Source organism: Syngnathus scovelli, chromosome 10 (genome assembly GCF_024217435.2).
Source record: "Syngnathus scovelli strain Florida chromosome 10, RoL_Ssco_1.2, whole genome shotgun sequence".
NCBI lineage: Eukaryota > Metazoa > Chordata > Actinopteri > Syngnathiformes > Syngnathidae > Syngnathus > Syngnathus scovelli.
The window spans coordinates 11124455-11146526 of record NC_090856.1 but is presented as its reverse complement, the minus strand read 5'-3'; the positions used below and the strand labels follow the sequence as shown (position 1 = coordinate 11146526).

General features: G+C 44.4%; 1 protein-coding gene across 2 annotated transcripts; it reads left to right on the top strand.

Moving 5' to 3' along the window:
• The first annotated feature begins 4199 nt into the window (after positions 1-4199).
• Positions 4200-21415, top strand: LOC125969986 (desmoplakin-A). 2 transcript variants are annotated; one of them, XM_049721962.2, is made up of 24 exons: positions 4200-4539; positions 5123-5210; positions 5706-5827; positions 5912-6062; positions 6167-6292; positions 6420-6479; positions 6572-6739; positions 6803-6907; positions 6971-7066; positions 7385-7510; positions 7661-7813; positions 8040-8194; positions 8301-8427; positions 8559-8745; positions 8958-9253; positions 9322-9500; positions 11069-11207; positions 11391-11584; positions 11676-11838; positions 11932-12015; positions 12251-12358; positions 12463-12561; positions 12670-13167; positions 13489-15263. In XM_049721962.2, the coding sequence occupies exons 1-24, from the start codon at positions 4304-4306 to the stop codon at positions 14656-14658; spliced, it is 4830 nt and encodes a 1609-aa protein (XP_049577919.1). In that variant the 5' UTR covers positions 4200-4303; the 3' UTR covers positions 14659-15263. The 2 variants fall into 2 exon arrangements, with proteins under 2 accessions (XP_049577919.1, XP_049577918.1); XM_049721961.1 differs by lacking the exon at positions 13489-15263 and adding an exon at positions 15389-21415 and having other exon boundaries at positions 4207-4539.
• The last annotated feature ends 657 nt before the right edge of the window (positions 21416-22072 follow it).

The following is a 22072-nucleotide window of genomic DNA, read 5'->3' as shown; positions in this document are numbered from 1 at the left end:
TGGGCCATGTCTTGTCACCGTGGGATAGGGGGGAACGAAATTTCGGTTTCTTTGTGTGTCTTTGGCATGTGGAGAAATTGACAATAAAGCTGACTTTGACTTTGACTTTGATCCTAGTAGCAACAGGGCTCCTAGTGAGATATACATTGCATGATGCCAGGTGGATCCTCTGCTGCGTTGTGGTTGGAGCGTGCTATGGTCTATGGGACCGAGGAAAAAGATGGTCACATGATGAGAACTTTGAGGACTGGTCATGGGACCCCAGAAACCCACATTAAACCCACACTTGGTACCGGTGTGTGACGTTCACTGTGCGATCCCACACACAGGAGTGATGCTGTGTGTTCCAAACTCCCCCCCTTTCTCCACACAAGTTCGCTTGGAGGCCAGAGCAATGAATGTCACTGAAGCGAAATGTATGGCATCCGTGGGAGGAGTCGGATATCAACACCGAGCTGTCACAGTCAGTGATGCCGACCCTTCCCGCCCTGGACTTGCAGACGGTGCGTATGATCAGCTTTTCTGGGCAAATCTCAATGTGACTGTTAAAGGACGAATATTGCCGCAAGTGGCCTACACAGAGAGACCGGCTGGAGGGAACTACACATGTTACATCCAAGGTAACGAGACCCACGAATGCATTAACGACGACTGCTCTCCAGGAGGAAATTGGATGGGAGCTTTGGACATCACTGCTGAGTGTCAGGATAAGAGAGCCATTTCAGGTGGTGAGGGCTCTCCCACCAACATGGCTGCACCATCAAACGGAACATACTTCACACAGAATGGCTGGTGGCTTTGTGGTCACAAGGTTTATCCAATGTTGCCCGCCAACTGAACTGGAGTGCGTGCACCAGTGTGGGTGACGGACCACACCTACAGGATACAACATCGTCAGTTGACGGCAGCACAAGGTGGCGTGTGCCACATTATCGGGACTTCCTGTTGCACATACATACCAGGAGAAAATGACACACACATCAACGACGCCATGAATTTACTGAAGAACTTACAGCAGGCCATGTCAAAAGACAAAGTCCCACATCAATGGGATTTCTTTTCATGGCTATTCTCTGGCAACTGGTGGTAACTGCTGTTAAAATGTGTGTCTCCTGTGCTTGTTGTGCTGGTGTTGTTGTGCTTGTTTACATCCTGTGTTATCCCATGTTTGAAGTCTGCTATGACGAGGATTGTGTCTTCTACCATAGCACAAGTACATATACAACTTCTTAGACGTGACGGATGTGATAACGATAATGAAACGTGGATTGCGTAGATGCTGTTTTGCTGAGCATGTTTTGCAGAAACTTGATGATTTAACCATCGCAAGTCATGGATACAATGATGTACTGTTTCTGTGTTTTTCTTTTTCTATTGATAGCATTCTGGTCGCCTAAGGCAGAGGGACCGTGTGAAACTTTTGATGCTTTATAACATCTGGCCGTAGGTTTTTCGCTCGCACACTAAAATTGGGCTGGAGTATTGAGGGAAAACCTCATCTTCACTGGAGATTATTGCTATCATTGTTTGTTGTTTTTGTCATGTATCGCCTACACGATCCCCAACCCGTCCGCTGTCATCTCTGTTTTTTTATTGATCTTCTTTTATTATTGTTTTTATTATTATCTTTGCTATTCTACTTTCTTCGTTATATTTTCTTGCTTGTCTTTGTTGTTTGGGGTGGCATAATCATATGATAAATCAGGAGGGAGATGTCAGGGTTTTCCAGATTACCTTTATCGTATGATTATGTTGGAATGCAACCTGTAATAAATAACCTAGCTTGTCCCATCCTACACAACGTCGTAAAACACCCCCTGATATGCTTTGACTAGAGGTCAAGGGCTTCAACCCTATCCAGTCCACTCTTACCCCCACCCTGTTTCTCTTAATAAAAATGCTCTTGCAGGAGGCGAGAGTCAGACCTCATTCGATCATCGCTGTACGCACAGCGACGAATGGACTCTCCACCTGCAGGTGCTCAAAAGGACTTACTTGTCTCCCGTGTGGTTCTTGTAAAATAAGTTAGAGTGAGCACCACTCAACAGTCAGACCATAGAAAGAAAACAACCAACCACAAAAATCCCTCTTGGGCAGGGAAGGTGACGGAACATTCTCGTTGAGTACCGCCACATGCTAAAAGAAAAAAGAGCCCAAATGAAGAAGCAATTTGGGCAGATGTGCAGGTGAGGCGCATGGCTGTGAAACTTTTCCATGCAAACGAATGCAGCTCACTTAATTAAATCAAATACGTGAAAGCAGCTTGCTGTTACATAATCAGATCGTAGACGCGTTGATGTGTCCACTCAAGTCTTATCTTGTCTCCAGGATGCAGGAATGAAAGGAAGGCACACACCCACAGCTTGCCGGCAGCAAGTTAACCACTAAAGCGAGCTCATAGCAACTTGTGTAAGTTTGCTACTCCAAGCGTCGCCGCCTGTCGCCTGTGAAAAAGAGAGTGCACGGCGAAATCTTGGCCAAGGCCCGCCTGCCGTGGAATGCTGCTCTGCAAAAGGCACATGTCCGTGTGAGTTCATGCAAGAGCCAACGTTTTTTTTCTGTCATGTGCCGCAGGGAAAAACTTCATGGCAATGTGGGGACTTGATTTGCAGAGAAAATAAAATGCATTTTTTTGTGTAGGTTTACAAAGTGCTCACAAAGGCAGGCACAACACAAATGTCATGCTCAATGCCGGCCTAAGGAGTGACGTCGAATAGTTGTGAAGTCAAGGGGAGTCATTAAAACAATTATGCACTCTGTCAGTTGTTCTCAAATATGCTTGACATAAATCGGAAGAACATCTTTCAAGTGCACTTCAAGTCTGAGTGCATGACCAGACAAAACTTGGCGAGCCCGGTCTTTGAACGCACGCACCTGCTAAATACCTCAAGAGCTGCCGATATTGGCTGAGCAAGTGAGTGGGCAATTTTGCCTCAGCTAAAGAGCCCATCTTGATCTTGACAACTATTTGTTCAATGCCAAGTGAAGAACAAGTGCGTACATCACAGCTAACGAAGCACGGCGGCGATTGCAATGTGCTTTGTGACTGTTTGGAGCTGTCAAGGCTGAGGGAGTTGATCAATTCTTGATACGAGTCAAGCTGCACAGATAAATATTCACTGCTTTCTTTCACTCACTGCATTGTGGCTAAATGCACTTTTGCGTTACTGAATGCAGCAAAGCATTTTTTTAAAACTTCTTAATTAAGCTGCAGCATGCTGTCCTAAAGCAAAGACACGTCTGGTTGTCAAACTTGTTTTCCGAAAGACTCCACCCACTGTCTGCAGGCAAGACTGTGGTGTGCAGCGTGCGTACAATAGTCAAAATGTTGAAAATAAGTCCATCGGCACATACTTGACTTCAAACATTACAGATGTAAAAAAAAATGCAAAAAGCCAGCAGCACACAACTGTGGCATTGGAAGTAGTTCAGACAAAACATAAACATCTTGAATTAAATACAAACGTCTCACAAGAGATTGTTGAGTGAATTGTTGAGCGGATCGCTACGGACGTGCTTTGCTATCTGACCTACAAGTTTGCTCTGGCCAACAGGATGAAAATGAAGACTTTTTTCTTAGGCAAATCTGACTGGTTAAAGAAAACATTACATTGCTAACGAAAGAAGTTACACTGACGTGATGCTAAAGGCCAAAAGTAGTAACCACCGTGCTGCAGCTGCAAAAATACCAAAACTCAGTCTTGCCCACCCCTGAGCAGATTTGGGCCCCTCCCACGCCAGAATTGGACTGGGCATAAAAATCCAGGCTTCATTGTTGTATCTATTAGCAACTGGCGCTAAATGAAAAATTGCATCATGCTGCCATCGTTCCCGCAAGACCGTATCAACAAAGTGCAGTCTCAAAGCAACTTTTTAATTTGACACTTTACAATCTTTTAATACGGTTTTATATTCCTATTTTGCAATACAGAGCAATTTTTTTCCCCATTTAAAATACAATTAAAAGTCATCATGCTGTTATGCTATAAATCATTAAAGGCATTTCTTTCTCGTCGTTTCAATGGAGAAAATGAATTTCATCTTTTAGTAAATTGAACACACACATCACAGCACATTATCTCAAGCTTTAGCCTTAAGCCAGGCAGACTTGGGAGGGGCAGAAAGAGAACGAGAGTGGAAGAAACATTTTGCCTCAGCAGGTTGGAGAAGGTGTGGTCACAAAAAAAAAAAAAAAAAAAAAAAAAACAGTCGAGGCACCTGGAGTTCGGGTGCAGTCTGCTGCAACGGGTGGAAGGAGAGACAGCGACTCGTCCGGCCTCTCCGGTGCGACATCTTGTGAGCCATGAGTCAGTACGGTTCTCAAAACGCACTCAGCATGAACATGAGCTTGAGCCGCAAAGGAGACCCCGGTGGGGGCTCCTTCCGCTACACCCGCACGGAGTTGGTGCAAGGGGCTGCCGGCAACGGTTTCGACCACTTCATGGATGGACACAACACCTTGCCCAAGACTTCGGCAGGAGTGGCAATGGCGGTCGACACCATCGGAAGAATGACATCCACCACGGGAGGTGGAATCAGGTGCACTTCTCAACGACTTTTGATTTTGCCCACAGTTGTTGCAAAATTTCATCGACTTCATCTATCTTGTTGAGTCAGCATTTCTCATAACAGCAGCAATGTGTAGTTTACACTCGATTAATTACTGCAATGAAAGACTACGGCAAGACTGTACTGTCAAATAAATCAGTGGTAATGCTTGATGGTAAAAAAGGAATTCAATGTTAGGAGATAAAATACAAAGTTAAAATATGTTTAAATATGTTAAAATGTTATATTTACAAGATAGTGCAGCTGGTATCGGCATCTGAGAATTGTTGCACAAGGTTTTGCGTTTGCAAAAAAAAAAAAAAACATTTGCAACAATAATGCAGAGTATTCATCTCAGACAATGGCTGTTATTGCGAGCGTCTGGAGTGAATGCTGTTCCCTGTATGATAGTTTCCTAATTTAGGGACAATACTCGACATGCGAGTCTCAAAACTAGACATATGTCACTGTGACGTTCTGCAAAACAACAAAATCTCATGAGACGAGTCAGGACTGTAGACATCATCTTGTTGGAGTGCACTTTTGCACACTAGATGTTTGCTTGACTGTGCAGCGGCCTCAACGACATCCATCAGAGGGCCGTGTCGCTTCAAGCCCAGTGTCAGGAGAACCTGAGGAGAGCCGAATTCGCCCTGCAATCTGTGAGTCTGTTTTGTTCGACATTATCCCCTCACCCCCGACCAAGCGGTGTGAACACAGTGGGTTTTCTTCTTCACCTTTTTCTTTTCTTTTTTTTTTGGGGGGGGGGGAGGCTGCCACAACCATAAAAATCTGGAGATTGTTGGTAATGCGAATTTGTTTTGTAACAAAAAGCTATGTCACCTGCCAAGCATCGATTGTTTTGCAGTCAACTTCAGAGCACATGACAACTGCTAAGCTAATTCTTGTCTGTGATACAAACAAAAATCCCTCCCCCAAGAAGCATGTCAAGAATTAGTCTGCAGGATATAGTGACACCTAGCGGTAAAAATGTAGATTACAACTAATGCATCCTGGCCCTGCGTAAGAGACGGAAGGAATATTTGTCCTCATTTTCTTCTTGGTCCTTCTGCAGCAAGTTCTTCTGTTTATGTGATGATGATTCATATTCAACGGCACAGCATTTGAACATTTGGGTGGTTTTTTTTTCAATTCAGGGGGGCAATATGGCTGATGCAGAGCCGTACATGTTGAGGGCGAAAGACACAATTGAGCAGCTGAAGATGTATGCAATGGACCTGAGGCAGATGGGGCAGCCCAACGACAACGTTGTCAGAACGTAAGCCTTTTCCTTCCAAAAGCTTTGCAGTGATATTGGCAAGTATCGCCTCTCCATTTGCACCCATCTCTTGCCGATACCTAGTTGGGAGATTTGTAATGATCAGCTGAAGGGGGTCCACTTGGCAATGAGCGGCTCTTTGCAAAGGAGAAGGAGTGGTAAAGGGAGCTCTGGAACTTGGGAGGAGCCAGGGAAGAGCTTCCATGATGCCGTGGCCTGGATCGCGCAGCAAAAGGTGGGCACACTCATCTCCTTACACAAAGACTTGTGCCTCGGATTACCTTTGCAAAAATAAGACTCACAGAGATGTTTACACTATGCTGCGCTTTTTTTCTCCAGCGTCTGATTGAAACGACATACTGGGGTGAAGATCCTGCTGGTATAGAAAAGAATCTTATCAGCCACCAGAGGTTTCACAACTCTATCCAGAACAGCACAAAAGTGGACCGAGCCAGGAGTGAATTGGTTGGTCATCATTACGATTCCAAAGCTTGCTGTTGTCACAGCAAAACCATAGTTGCCCCACCGCAATATCTCATTGTGTGCTTTTTATTGTCCTGAAGTAGTGAAAATGTTTGATTTGATCCCCCAGGTCAAAAAAGGGGACAAAGGAAATCTTCATGCTTTGGACCAGGAGTGGGACAGTCTACAGGTCAAACAGATGCATTGACTACAATCCAAGTGGTTTCAATTCGGTGGTGAGGTTGTTATTGAATGTACAAATTCCTCTCTCTATGGCCATAGAAAATGTCACATGCTCGGGTGCAGCAGTTAGGAGACCTCCAGCAGATCATCCAGGAACTGTCCAAAGAGATCATGTGGGTCAATGACAAGGAAGAAGAAGAGTTGATCTTTGACTGGGGTGAAAAGAACCTGGACCAGTACATCCCCCGCAAGCAAGAAAGCTATTCCGTGAGTAGCGACACCTCCGACAAGATTGTGTCAGCTCATCCACAAATGCTCTGTATATTCTAGAAACTCATGAGTGCCCTTGAGGAGAAAGAAAAGCATCTGAATAAACTGAAGGTCCGAGCAGATGCCCTACTGAAGAACAAACACCCGGCCTCGGACAAGATCGAGGTTTGCTCTGATTGTGTTAATCTGTGCTAACGGTAGCCTTATTGACAGAATTTTGTTCTCAAGGCATACCGGGACACGCTGCAGACTCAGTGGAGTTGGCTTCTTCAAATTACCAAATGCATCGATGTGCATTTGAAGGAGAACGCGGCATACAACCAGGTAATTCGCCAAACTCTTAGCGGTATGTATCATCTGAGCATGAGCCATGTCTTGTCACCGTGGGATAGGGGGGAACGAAATTTCGGTTTCTTTGTGTGTCTTTGGCATGTGGAGAAATTGACAATAAAGCTGACTTTGACTTTGACTTTGATCTTCATGTCAGAATAGCAAAGGATGGAAAGGTTGTGCTGTTAGCATTGCTAAAGCCATCAAACCGCTTTCGGAAGGTGGCCCGGATCAGGCTTACAGCATAACATGCGGAGGCTATAGAACTAGCAACTTCAAGTCACTAAACTACGACTGTACATCTGCTTCAAGTTCTTTAAGGAGGCCAATGGGACATACAAAGCCTTGCAGGGGCAACAAGAATCCATTCGTACAAAGTTCACCTGTGACAAGAACACCTCACTGGAAAACCTGTTGGAGTTGCTCAAGGGATTGGAGGTACAATGAAACACAATCCAATTGACACGATGTATCACAGCTGCAGTCTTGTTGGCACTAGCGTCGCTTTGCCACGTTCTCAGTAGCCTATCATGTATCGCACTGTACGGGATTGGACTGGATCCGATTGTTCTTTGTTTTTTACTTAAGAGCGAGCAAGAGACGCTGAGGGACCAAAAGAGGCAAGTTCAACATCTTGTTAACAAGGCCAACAGCATCATCAGACTGAAATCCAGAAACCCAGAAGAGAAGAGCAATCGGCCTGTCATTGCCAAAGCCTTGTGCGACTTCAAACAAGACCAGGTTAGTGTTTTGACACTTGAAGGTTGGACCTCACTTGTTGAGTTTTGCTTCCCTTCTCGCAACAATGTTGGGTTGCTTCAGGCTATAGGCCACATTAATGGCAGCAAAGGTTTTGAAAGAATTGATCTTGCTCTAGTTTTTGAGCCGGGTAACTAATGTCAAATAGAAGTCAAACCCATCATTTGTTACGCAAGTTGTTACTGGGTTGTGTTTGTTGATCCTCCAGAAGGTGATCTGTAAGGGTGACGAGGCCATCTTGAAAGACAACAGTCAGCGCAGCAAGTGGGAGGTCACGGGGCCGGGGGGACTGGATATGGTCATCCCGTCCGTGTGCTTGATACTCCCACCTCCCAACCCGCTCAGCGTTAACTTGGCTAACAAGTAGGTGGCGCTCACTTCAAACTTTATTTCTTCTTTTTGAGTGTTTGCCATTTGCACTAACATCCAAAACAATCGCCAACGTATGTTCTTTCCTTCCTTTCAACAGAAACGAGCAGCTCTATGAGTCCATAATGTCTTTCTGGAACCAGTTGTACATCAACCTGAAGAGTCTCATCGCCTGGCAGTACTGCCTTCTGGATATCAATCGCATCAACTCGCTCACCCTAACCAAGGTAGGGGATGAATACAATGTAAAATGTAGTGAAAGCAATGGTAGGCCAATAAAAGGCTTGCAGATAGTTGTTTCTCTTGAGCTCTTAAGCCACGCATTATGCATCATCTTACTGTACATTATTCATTATAGCTGGCTCGGATGAGTCCTGAGGAGTACTCCCAGTTTATCAGGAGCCTGGAGACGCATTATGAAGAGTTCAAAGTGAGTTGCCAAGGCTCTCAGATGTTTGCTGAGAATGACAAGAGGGGCATGGAGATTCAGTTCAATGGGGCTCAGGCCTACTACGGAACGCTTGTGGTGCAGCTACCCGCTTACCGTAAGTCGCATACGCCTCCTGAAAGTCAACCTTATACCTAATTTTTGACATTTAAAGAAGAAATGTGCAAAACTTTAATAAAATCTTTTATACAATATGACATCATGCAATGACAACAACCTACTGTGCCACAAATAACCACTTAGAAACTAATTTTAAATCAGCAATTTCTTCTTCTATGTTTTGTTTTATTTATTTATTTTTTTATCTAGAAGCCCAGCAAGGGCAGCAACAGCTCATTATCATGACCTCGGCTGCCGATGAAGATGCCAGAATGCTTGAGGAAGAGCGGCAGAGAACAGAGGTGCAGAAAATCACGAAAGAGGTCGTGAAAGTGGTCAAGACGGAGCCAGTGAAAAAGAAGGTCACTTCGTCTCACAGTTTAACGGTGCTGCAAGCACTCAGACTGAAGCTGGAGGCAGCTGAGGACTTGCTGAGTCAGCATGTTCACATTTGCTTGGGAGATGATGCGACCAATGACTGCGGCCTCAGAATCACACAGATGGAGGTAAACAAAACAAATGGGCACTCAAATTAAAGCTCTTAACCCTCACGGTCCATTTCTCAATATTAAAGAGTGCACAGCTTGACGTCCAAGCAATGAAAGAGGAGTACATCCGGCTGAGGGAGAATATTATGAAGGAGCTGGAGAGCACGAATGATTCTGATAAAGCTCAATTCCTACTTAGCGAGCTTGAAGTCATCACCCAACGGCTCAGCGGTCTGGAGAGCAACTTATCAACTTTTCTTCTTTGGTAAGACTCTTGTTTTTCAATTGCTCAGTTATCCTTGAAATACATTCCTTAAAGTCCAATACGGGTTTCATTAAAATGTAAAATATATCACATGGTTTAAAGGGCTAGAGACATCCTTTTTTTTTTTTTCAATTAGAACGGAATTTGATAGAATGTATAAAGTGAACACATTTGCCGCATTGGAAATTAAAAATGGACACCGATTACTAAGAATAAAGCTGAAATGAAATGCCTGTTTATCGATCGGGTCCCGCACGAAGCCAAACTGGCGGCGCCATTACTGTGACGTCACAAGTTGTACATCTGGATGTCAACAAACCCAAACAACATGGCAGATGATAGCGACAGCTCCGTTTCTAGCGGCAATATTAGCATCATTTTATCCGATTCAGAAACCTCTTTTGACGCAGAATATGATGAATCTAGCAGTTCACTTGGGCTGAGCTGAGCACATTTTCTGAATTGTGCCCCTCCCGTCACTCTGGTTAGGTTGGCATAGTAAAAAGTGCTCTTGGGGGCTTTAGAGCGCCGAGTTTATCTCGGCACATGAAGACATGACCACCTGCAACGTTTGGTTTAGGTTTTATAAGCATTTTTAATTTTATTGCTTAAATCGCATTTTCTCGACGAGCTGAGCACGTTTTCTGAATTGTGCTTCTCCCGTCACTGTGGTTAGGTTGGCATAGTAAAAAGAGTAGAGTGCCGAGTTGACCACTGCGCATGGAGAAATGAAAATCTGCAGCGTTTGGTTTAGGTTTTAGGCGCATTTTTAATTTTATTTCTTAAATCGCATTTTTTCGACGAGCTGAGCACGTTTTCTGAATTGTGCCCCTCCCGTCGCGGTTCGACATACTTTTCAAAGTCAAAGTCTCAAAGTCTCCTTTATTGTCAATTCCTCCGCATGTCAAGACACACAAAGAGATCGAAATTACGTTTCTCACTATCCCAGGGTGACAAGACAGAGTTCACAACGCACATACAAGTAAACAACACAGGAAAATTCAAACAAGAAGATGAACAATAAGAGTGATAGCACGCTAGCCGCTCCCGATGCACAGCAGAGTCCGGAAAGATGACTGTGAACACGAGCACACAGCAGGCATGCACTGTCCGGTTCGTGGATCCTATCAGGCGAACTCAACCCATCTTGTCGTCCCGCAAACGAACGTACGCCAGGATAATGGAAGGCACGGCTAGGCGAGCTGGGTTGGCCGCAAACCTGGCCCGACGTCTCCGCGCTGGCCCCTCTTCTCGTTTTGTTTACATTCACTGAAGCTAAACGCGTACAACTTGAGACGTCATGAGACGTCACTTCCGGCTGGCGGCTCGGTGCAGTCAAACTCGTCCGTGCGGCAAATTTAAATTATATTTTTCAGAGCAACAGCTTCCTTTTCGTTGTTTCGAGCGTCAATTTATATTTATAAGCCCATAAGCTAACTAAAACCGATTTATACATATACCGGTGTCTCTAGCCCTTTAAGTCTGCATGAAGTCAGCACCAGTATTTAGTTCGTAATGCCCTGGTCATTTCCTGGAATATGATGAAATCCCATCTTTTCCGTTACCAGGCTGCAGGCTCTAAGGGACCTGCTGGAAAGCATGGCACATGCTGAAGATATAGTTAAAGTTCATGAGGCGAGATTGACCGAGAAGGAGACCACTTCTCTGTTACCGGGAGACGTGAACGACTATTTGAAGATTCTTAAGGTTCGTATATTGCTGGGAGATTGATGCAGTGCTGCTGCAGTGCAAAGGAGACGATGTGGCAGTGGTCGACAATTGCGGTCCTCACATGATCAAAGGACCGGAATTCCCCACCCACGGCAAAATTGACTAAAGTCACCTTGACCGGTTTTATCATGCCGTTGCTATGTTGCGCATTCTGTGCAGAATGTTCAAGATGGGTTGGATGGCAAAAGTGACATTGTGGCCTCCATGGAAGCTGAACTTGCCAAGGCAAACCAGTGCAATGGCCAGGTGGGCGGGCCCTTCTACAAGTGTGACATGATGCTGTCAAAATGCACTGAGCAGGTGGGCCTCCTGTCAGACCGCTGGAGACGAATAAAGGCGCAGATTGATACTAGGTACACCACGGACTTGTTGAAACTGAATCAATGAACCTTGCGGAAGAAAAGACTGCAAAGGGTTTGCCTCAAATTAATGGACTGGTTTCAGACTGCAGGACTTGCAGCACTACCTGCCCCAACTGGAGCACTACAGGCAGTCCAGCTCCTCCTTCAGCGACTGGATTGATGACACTCGCAAAAAGCAAGACAGCCTGCAAGCCACCAACATCCAGAATGTTCAATCTCTGAAGAACCACATCAGCAATCAGAAGGTTCTTCCAACAATATGATTTTGTGCCTATGCCATGTTTGTTCTGACATTGTATTTCCAAATCCGCCATCTTTGCATTTGTCATGTTGTCAAGGCTCTGAATGCAGAAATCAAAGCAAAGAGGGATGCACTGGAGAAAATCCTCAAAGACAATGAGGCCTGCGTGGCCTCAATCAAGGTAAGGAGGTCAACGCTTGGTTATTATTGATTATATTTACTAGGTCTTTCCATCTTCCTTAAAGGTGGGCAAATGTGCATTGGCAGATTATCTTCAACTGTAAGAACGCAGAAATGCAATAGACAATCATTGTAATCAATTATTAGCGACATTGATGTGCTAATAGCTGTGAGAGAAAGTTTAAATTACAACGTTAAAGGAGGACCTAAGATTAAAATGACATTCTGTTTTACAGGATTATGAAACAGACCTAGCCTGTTACACCTCTGGTTTAGAAACTTTGCTCAACATCCCTATCAAGAGAACAATGCTAAGATCGCCATCTGTGGATCTTATTCTGGAGGTACAGTGGGCAATTGCACATGTTTTATTTGTCAAGTTATCAATTCAAACAAGTGATAACATCCATATGAAAGAATGAAATCATCACTGTTGTGTTTCTCTTAGGCTAGTCAACTGCAGACCCGTTACATGGAGTTGCTTACTATGTCTGATGACTACTTGAAATTCATAGGGGAGCTTCTCAAAAACATGGAGGATCTTAAGGTACTGAACTTTATATTTGTTGATATGTAAATATGTTAGAGTTGAACGAAATTATTATTCGCCATTCTTAGACTGCAGTGATCTTGAATGACTCCGCCTTGGTTCCAGATTCGAAATACTCGAATTGACCTATTGGAGGAAGAGCTTCGCATACTGAGGGAGGCTATGGAGGATCGCAATAGCAAGAACAAGTCTCTCGAAGATGCGATTGTCCGCTATCAACTCGAGCTGTCCGAGTCACAGGACAAGCTGCTGTCGATGGAGGAGATCAAGCGAACCACAGCGCTGCAGTGTAATGCCGCAAAAGACAGCCTAGATGACTCACACAACCAACTGGCGGACCTCGCTGATCAGGTGACACGTCTCAACTACTTGCTAGAGGAAGAAAAGAGGAAGAGGAAATTGGCCGAGGAGCGCCACACCCAACAGCAACAGGAGTATGAGTCTGTCCTTAGGAAGAGGCATACAGAGTTAGAAAGCGTGAGCTGGTCCAAAGTGGAAGTGGAAAAGACGATGGCAAATCAAGCGCATGAGATCAAGCAGCTGCAACGGAAGCTGGAAGAAGAAACCTCCAAGGTGGCAGAACTGCAGAAGGAGATTTCAAAGGTAAGAAGCCAATGCAATGCAAAGATCAATAACTTAAAGCTCCACTATGAATCCCAGATCCATGTCAGTCAGAGCACAATTCAGCGGCTTTCGGCCAAGAGGGAGGATGACACATGTCAGCTTCAAATGCAATATGACAGGATGCTAGCAGAGGGGAGGGCTATGGATGATGAGCTCAGGAGGCTGAAAATTTCCCTCAAGCAAGCAGAAGAACTAAAGAAGAGAGCAGAGGAAGAAGCCCATAGGCAGCGTTTGCTAACCACAGAAGAAGGGCACATGAGAAGAGAACTGGAAAGTGAGATTGTGGTTTTGATCACGCAGAGGGAAGAGGAAAGCAACAAGTACCAGGAGGACGTGGCTCAAGTTAGACAGGGGCTGGAGAAGAAGACTGAGCAGCTGGCCTACGTCACCCACAGTCTGGAGGAAGAGGTACGAAGAAGGGAAACTACAGAGGAAGGAAAATGTGTGCTAGAGCACACCTTGGTCGAACTTCAAGCAGAGCTAGCTAGTTCAGCAAAGGCCATGGCCCAACTGCAGACGTGCGAGGCGGAGCTTCACAATGTGCGTTTGGAGCTGGAGAGGGAGAATAGGGATCGGAGTAGAGTTGAAGAAAACCTGAATCGATTACAGGGCCGCATCAAAGACATTCAATCTGTTAGAGATGGCCTGGAGATCCAGCTAGCTAACCTGAGGAACGCCAACCAAGAAGAAGTCATGAAAAGGAGGCAAATTGAGATTGACTTAGAGAAGACCACAATGACGATGAGACACTACTACGGCACCATTACCACTTTACGCCAGAACCAAGAGAAAGTCAAGGCATCAGAAACGAGAGGTGAAGAACAGTGTCTTGTTATACAGGAGGAACTGCAAAGAAGCTTGGATCAAAACAGAAGCTTTATGGAACAGTTGTCGCAACTGAGCACTGAGCTGAAAGCCCTGCAGCATCTCTTGTTACAGGAGCAAGCAAAAGTTGAAGAGGTAAATCAAAGGAACGAGGGTCTGCATAGAACAATAGAGAAGCAGAGTAAAGCTCTGAATGAAAACTACTCTAAACTTCAAACTCTCAAGGGGAAGACTGAAATCCTGATGAAAGAAAGACTGAGCTTGGAAGAGGAGCTTAGGATAACACGTCATGATAAAGCAGAACTTTTGAGATCCAAAGACGATCATGGTGATGAGATCTCCTCCCAAATTACTGCCCTGGAGCTTCAGCTGCAGGCTAGCGAGCGAAGCAATGTTGACTACCGCAACCTTGTCTCAGAGCTCTCCGTGGAGAGGGACAACCTCAAGGTGTCCGTCTCCAAAATGCAAACTCAAGCCACTGAGGTACCCGCAAGTCTGAAACCTCCTCCCAGACTGCTCCCATCTTTCCAGATGAATCAAGTAGTCAACACTATCCATAGAAAGATTCTTGATTGCTTGCATGAACCTCAGAAATCATTTTCTCTTGTTGCTTCAAGATTAGTATCTGGCTTCCCAAAAGTTTGAGTGGTGTTTACACGGGGAAAAAGAAGCATGTTTTACCCATATGCAGTTGTCGAACAAAATTGCATTTGTCAAATGTCCTTTAAAAGGAATCGTATTCAATAAGCAGCACTGCACATGCTCAAGATGAAAGGTTTATTAAGGTTACTTTTGTTGTGATTTGGCACTCTAAATATGAAAAACTAGAATTGATCATTCTATTTTACCCAGCACCCAGACTTTTGAAATCAGAAGTCGTTTTTCTACAAGTTGAAATGAAGTGCATGACTTTTGTCATTCAAGCGTGGTAGTTGAGTAGCTGATCTCTTCACACTCCTCGCTCCACTATTCCAAAAGATGTAGCTTGCACAAATTTTACCTTCTGCTAATTTTTCCTTCGCCCAGAGACATATTAATTTCTTACAACTACAGCCAACACTATTTTTTTGTTTGAATGAAATTCAAACTTCATATAAGTAATGTGTGCCGTTTTGAAACTGAGAAATCGTCATTGGTATAATTAGCATGCAATTACTTGATTTTATTAGTTGCAATAATTGCAGTATGTAAAATGCAGTTTGAAATAACAAAGCAAAATGGGTTTGGGCCAGGTTTTTGAGTATGTAATAATTATGCAATTAGATTTTAAGTTTGCACGTTTGTAAATTCATGCTGTGTATATTTCTAAACATGCCCGAATTGACTAATTTTCAGCTTCTTTTCCATTTTTGTTGATCTCACTCATTTCCCACAGATCTCAAGCAAAATGCTATCACTGCAGTCGCAGTACACCGAGATTGTGAAAGAGAGAGATGCACTGCTGCTGAAACTCCAGTTGTCTGGGACAGACAAAGATGACCTCCAAAAGCTCGAGGAGGAACTCCGACGCATTAAGCTGTCTCTTGAGTCTGAGCTTCAAACTAAGCGAAGTGTACAGGAGGAGAATGAGAGGGTGAAAAGAGATTTAAGTTACTGGAAGGAACAATATGAAAGTAAGCAGGGTCTTGTTAACCAGTACGATGCAGAGAAGGAACGTCTGGAAAGGGAAACGAGTAGTTTGAAAAGGGAGATAGAGAGGCTTCGAAGGGAACTTAGTGAGCTCGAGAATACATATAAAGGAAAGCTGTCAAACCTCCAGAAAGAACTCACAGAGTTGACTCTTGTGAGACAAACTATGCAGAATGAGGTCAAGAAAAGTAGAGAACTCCCAACCTTGGATCCAGCCACCGTTATTTTTGATGGTGTTCGTAAACCAATTACAGCAACCCAGTTGCTTGATTGTGGGCTTTTGGATAAACCAACCTTTAACCAGCTCATTAAAGGGCAAAAGACTGTTCCTGATGCATCCGTCGATATAAAAGTTCGTCTCAAAGGAACAGGCCCGATAGCGGGGGTGATCATTGAAAACCCACAGGGTGACAGTTTTATTTATAAAATAAGCCTCACAGAAGCAAAGAAAGAGGGTCTTCTCCCAGCAGATGCTGTTGACCTGCTACTGGATGCTCAGGCAGCCACAGGCCACATCATTGATCCCAAAACTAATCAAAAGCTGACAGTAGAGGAGGCAGTTGCTGCCGGAGTGGTAGACCCGAGAGATCAAAACAGACTTTTAGCTGCACAAGCTGCTGCCGTGGGCTACAAGGATTTCAGTGCAGTCAAATCACTTTCAGTGTACGAGGCCTTGAAGAGGGGATTGATTGACAGAAACGTTGGACTGCGTTTATTACAGGCCCAGGAGTGTGTCGGTGGCATACTAGATCCGAACCTCAGCGTGTTCCTTCCCAAAGTCACAGCTATCGGTCGTAGTATTTTGGATGAAAACCTCAGTTATGCTTTGACCCAGAATCCCAAGTGTTATCTTGACCCAGACAACGAACAGGGTGTCAGTTATGGAGATTTAAAGAAAAGATGCAAGACAGAGGCTCACACTGGTCTGCTACTGTTGCCAGTCACGAAGGGAATAGACCCATCCAAAGTAATTTTTGATGGTGTTCGTAAGCCAGTCACAGCACAACAGTTGCATGATTGTAGTATCTTGGACAAACATTCACTTCATCAATTAACAAAGGGACAAAAATCCCTCCCACAGTTGTCAGAAGAAAAAAAAATATTTTTAAAGGGGATCAGGCCAATTGCTGGTGTAGAAGTTGGATCTTTAGGGACTATATCTTTGTCAGAAGCCAAGAAACTGTTGCTGATGAATCCACATTGTGCAGATTTACTACTTGATGCCCAGGCAGCAACCGGCTACATTATTGATCCAAAGACTAATCAGAAGTTCACAGTGGAGGAGGCATGTGCCAGAGGACTGGTGGACATAAGAGATCGAGATAGGCTCTTGGCAGCAGAATCCGCCGCTTTGGGTTATCGGGATCCTAGCACGGCTAAACCGCTTTCAGTCTTTCAAGCCATGAACAAAGGACTAATCGATAGGAGAACTGGGCTACGCCTGATGCAGGCCCAGGACTCTTGTGGGGGGATTTTAGATCCTAATCTGAGTGTGTTCTTCCCCAAAGACATGGCTGTGAATCGCAGCCTTTTAGATGCAGATCTTTGTAAGGCTCTGAATCAAAATACAGAGTGTTACCTTGACCCGGAGAATGAACGAAATGTCAGCTATGAGGCTTTGAAGAAAAAATGCAAAACCGAGTTCAACACCGGTTTGATAATTCTACCAATTATTGAAAGAAAAGATGCCTCCAAACTGATGTTTGATGGTGTCCGCAAACCAGTCTCAGCGAAGCAGTTGTTCGAATGTGGAGTGCTTGACAAGCATACATTCGATCAGTTACTGAAAGGGGAGAAGACAGTTGCTGAGGTGTCTTCTGAAAAAGTTGTCACTCTGAAGGGAACTGGCGCGATTGCTGGGGTTCAAGCTGGGAACCAGGGAAAAATTTCTTTGTCAGAAGCTAAAAAACAAGGCCTCTTATCCTCAGAGACTGCAAATTTGCTACTGGAAGCACAGGCTGCCACCGGTCACATAATCGATCCTACGACTTATCAGAAGCTAACAGTAGATGAGGCTTGTGCCAGAGGAGTAGTTGATCTAAAGGACAGAGGCAAATTATTAGTCGCAGAAGCCGCTGCTATTGGTTATAAAGATCCAAGTATGGCAAGGCCTTTGTCTGTCTACGAGGCAATGAAAAGAGGACTAATTAATTGGAAAACTGGTTTACGATTCCTGCAGGCCCAAGAGTGCGTTGGAGGAATACTTGACCCCACTCTCAGTGTATTCCTCCCAAAAGACATAGCAATCAAACGCAATTTATTAGATGAAGACCTCCGCAATTGTCTAAATCAGAGTCCTACATACTACCTTAATCCCGAACCTGAGCTTGATGTAAGTTACGGGGCTTTGAAATTTAGATGCGAGACAGAGCCTCACAGTGGCCTGCAAATTTTACCAATTTCAGAAAAGCTGGATCCTTCCAAATTGATATTTAACGGTGTGCGCAAGACAGTAACAGCACAACAATTGTTTGACTGTGGAGTCTTGGACAAAGCTACATTTAATCAACTCATCACAGGGGTGAAAACAGTCCCGGAGGTATCAGCAGAAAAGCAGGTTTTCCTCAAAGGCACTGCTTTAATTGCTGGGATTTCAACTGGATTATTCCAAAAAATGTCCTTCACTCAGGCCAAGAAAGAAAGTATTATAGACCCTGACAGTGCTGACTTGCTACTTGAAGCTCAGGCAGCTACAGGACACATCATTAACCCACAGACGAATCAGAAATTGACTGTTAAGGAAGCATGTGCGAGAGGTGTAGTCTCTAAGGAAGACGAATCAAAGTTGTTTGCTGCTGAGGCTGCTGCCATAGGTTACAGAGACCCAAACACTTCCCTGCTCATGTCAGCTAGCCAGGCCATGAAAAAGGGACTTATTGACAAGGACACAGCTCTTCGCGTACTTCAGGCTCAAGAGTGTGCAGGAGGTATTTTGGATCCTATCCTGAGTGTATACCTACCTAGGGACATTGCTATGGATCGAGATCTGATAGATGCAGACCTATACAAGGCCCTCAGTCAGTATCCTGAATGTTATTTGGATCCAGACACGCAACTGCCAGTTAGCTATCTGTCCTTGAAAGCAAGATGCAGAGCAGACACAAGCACGGGTTTATTGCTTCTTCCAGAACCTAAAAAGCCAACAACTGTCCAAGGGCTTCGAAGTCAGGTCTCTGTCATAGATCTAGTAGATGCCAACCTGCTAGAGCCATCTGATATTAATGGATTGAAAGAAGGGCGACTGACAAGTCAGGACATTGCGTACCGCCTGCGTTCTTATTTGGGCAAGTCCACCTGCATAGCAGGACTATTGGATGAAGCCAGTGATAGGGTGATGACAGTTTATGAAGCTATGAAAAGTGGACTCTTAGGACCGGAGACAGCTCTATACCTTCTTGAAGCCCAGGCTGCCTCAGGTTTTATCGTCGACCCAGTGAACAATATTCACCTCACTGTTAGTGATGCTTATAACAAAGGAGTATTTGGGGCCGAGTGTCTGGACAACCTGCTATCAGCAGAAAGAGCTGTGAAAGGTTACAAACTGCCTGGTACAGAAAAGGTTATATCTCTTTTCCAGGCAATCAAGAGGGGTCTAGTTGAGAAAGGGCATGGTATACGCCTTCTTGAGGCCCAGATTGCCAGTGGCGGGATTATTGATCCTGAACACAGCCATCGGATTGATGTGGATGTGGCCTACCGCAAAGGATTCTTAAACGAGGAAATGAATAAGAATGTGACCGATCAGGATGCTGCTCATAAGGATTACGTTGATCCTAACACAGAGGAAAATTTAACATACCTGGGTCTTAAGAAACGTTGTATTACCCATGGGAAGACTGGCCTAATCCTTTTGCCAATTGTGGACAAGGAAAAACAAGAGGCAACGATGAAAAACACCTTGAGAAAAACGAGAGTGATAATTGTGGATCCGCACACTAATAAGGAGATGACAATACGTCAAGCATATGATAAAGGCTTGATTGACTATAGCACCTACCTGGAGCTTTCTACGCAGGAGTGTGAGTGGGAAGAGATCACCATCACTGAACCTGATGGTTCCAAACGTTCTGTTTTCATTGACAGGAAGACAGGAAGCGAGTACGACATCAATAAACTGCTTGAGAAAAAACTCATTGATCAGTCAGTTATTAATCAGTATCGCTCAGGGATCATTACTTTAACAGAGTTTGCAGATATCATCGCTGAAAAGACGCATGGGTTGCCACCAACAATTTCCATGTCACAGGCTTCATTTCCGACATCAATGTCATCAACAGCAACAGTAATGACAAAATCTTCTTTCACAAAAATATCTTCAATACCTCCCACCATTAAAGAGCAAAGCTTTGCAACCGGTAGTGGTTCTCAAGGCCTATCAGACACCCTAAATCAAACAGCAAGTGTTGCTATCACCCTGGCCTCTCCTGTTGAAAGTGTCGGTGAAAAGGAACCTGTGGGTGCCATATTTGATACAGAAACTTTGGACAAATTATCAGTCGTGGCAGCCCTAAACAATGGTCTTGTTGATACCATAACTGCTCAGAGATTGCTGGAGGCACAAGCGTGCACCGGAGGAATCGTAAATCCAGAAAACGGGCATCGGCTCAGCATCCAAGAAGCGTGCCGTCAAGGCATCATTAACGATGACATGGCAGCAAAACTCAAGCCCGCTCAGAAAGTGTTCATTGGCTTTGAAGATGTCAAAACTGGAAAGAAAATGTCTGCGGCTGAAGCCGTTAAGGAAATGTGGCTACCTTATGAGGCAGGCCAGAGGTTTTTGGAGTTCCAATTTGTGACAGGGGGACTTTACGACCCTGAACTGAGTTGTAGACGAAGCACGGCAGATGCTTTGAAAATGGGTTGGATTGATGGTAGCACTGCTATGAAACTCCAAGATGTCAGACACCACACAAAGAATTTAACATGCCCAAAGAGCAAACTGAAGATTTCTTATAAGGAGGCTCTGGACAATTGCCTGGTAGAGGAGAGTACTGGGCTGAGGATGTTACCAGCATCATCCGTGTCCTCCAGAGGAATAAGTAGTCCGTACAATTTTGCATCTGCCCCAGGATCTAGCACAGGCTCTAGAAGTGGCTCACGACGAAGCTCTCGTAGAAGCAGTTTGGATTTAGGCTCTCCCGCCCCCTTGTCAACCAGTCATTACAGTCATATAACCCTTACCAACCACACCACTAGACCCTAACCCACAGTCTTATCCCAAAGGTATGGAGTTGAGTCAGGGGGGTTGAAATTGACTCATGAATACATTCAAGCAATCAATCAGACAGACACGTAGCGTGTAAATTTTAACATTCGAGACTCACTCGCCACAACTGCTTTGTGAAACAACACCTATGACTTACTTCTTCGTGTGCTGTCTGAAAAAGGGGCTTTTTTTGCTTTGGGAACATATTGATGCTGTGATTGCATTCATTCTGCATTTTGTTAGGCTATTCTCTTTGTTTTCTCTTGGGAGGGTTGCTAGGTTAATTACATGCACAGTGGTACACCACAATGGATGTTCAACTATAATTTGATGTTGATTTGGTTGAAAGAACATTTTCAAGCAACATGACACTGAAACAAAAGTTTTTCCTGTTCTTTCCTTTCCTGAGTCGACTTGCATTTAATATGTATTTTCAATTCCTTTCGTGAAAGATACCACAAAAAGCCAACGGAAGAGTCAAAACACCAATGGATTGCAGAATGGGGGGGATTTCAAGGTATCACTGTGTATTCATGAAAACATTAAACTTTTGATTCTTTGAGTGAATGAATAATTGTCCATATATTCATGGTCATTCTGCTTACTTGCTAATATGTTGTTTTCAATAAGACATATTACATGAATGTTTCGCAATAGCGGCGTGTGCGACAAGTAGTGACATTTCTAGCCCAACTACATTTCACCTTTGTTTGTACTAAACTGCCCCACATCCCCTTGTGACATCCGAAAAACCTTTAGAAGGACACACAGATGGAGGAATCAAACTTCTAGAGGCCGGGTGGGCAATATAAACAATTTGATGCGATACAATGTTTGCTAAAACAGCATGAGAGTACATTTTATGAGATGAAGCGCTGCAGGTAGATACTGTTGGATTTGGTTCACAATTTGGGAAGCGTGCTAGCCGAGCCTCACTGCAAAAGCCATAGCCAATCATCTGTTATCTAATTTACTCACCACGTGCTCGTTTTATTTCTTCAGTTTTAGGAAAAGGCTAAGACACCAAAACAAAATTTAGACTTACACAGGTTAGTTGAGTTCAATCACAATTCTTGTTAAGAAAGCTCTGTTTTCAGGAAAGTACAATACAGTGCTGGGGTGTGGCTAGTTTGCAGGAGAGTTTGAGTCCATGGGAGTGGGTGTTGGTTCGGTGAGACCTGGTTCCGTGGGGGTGGGTGCTGATTATGGGCGATTCGGTGTGTG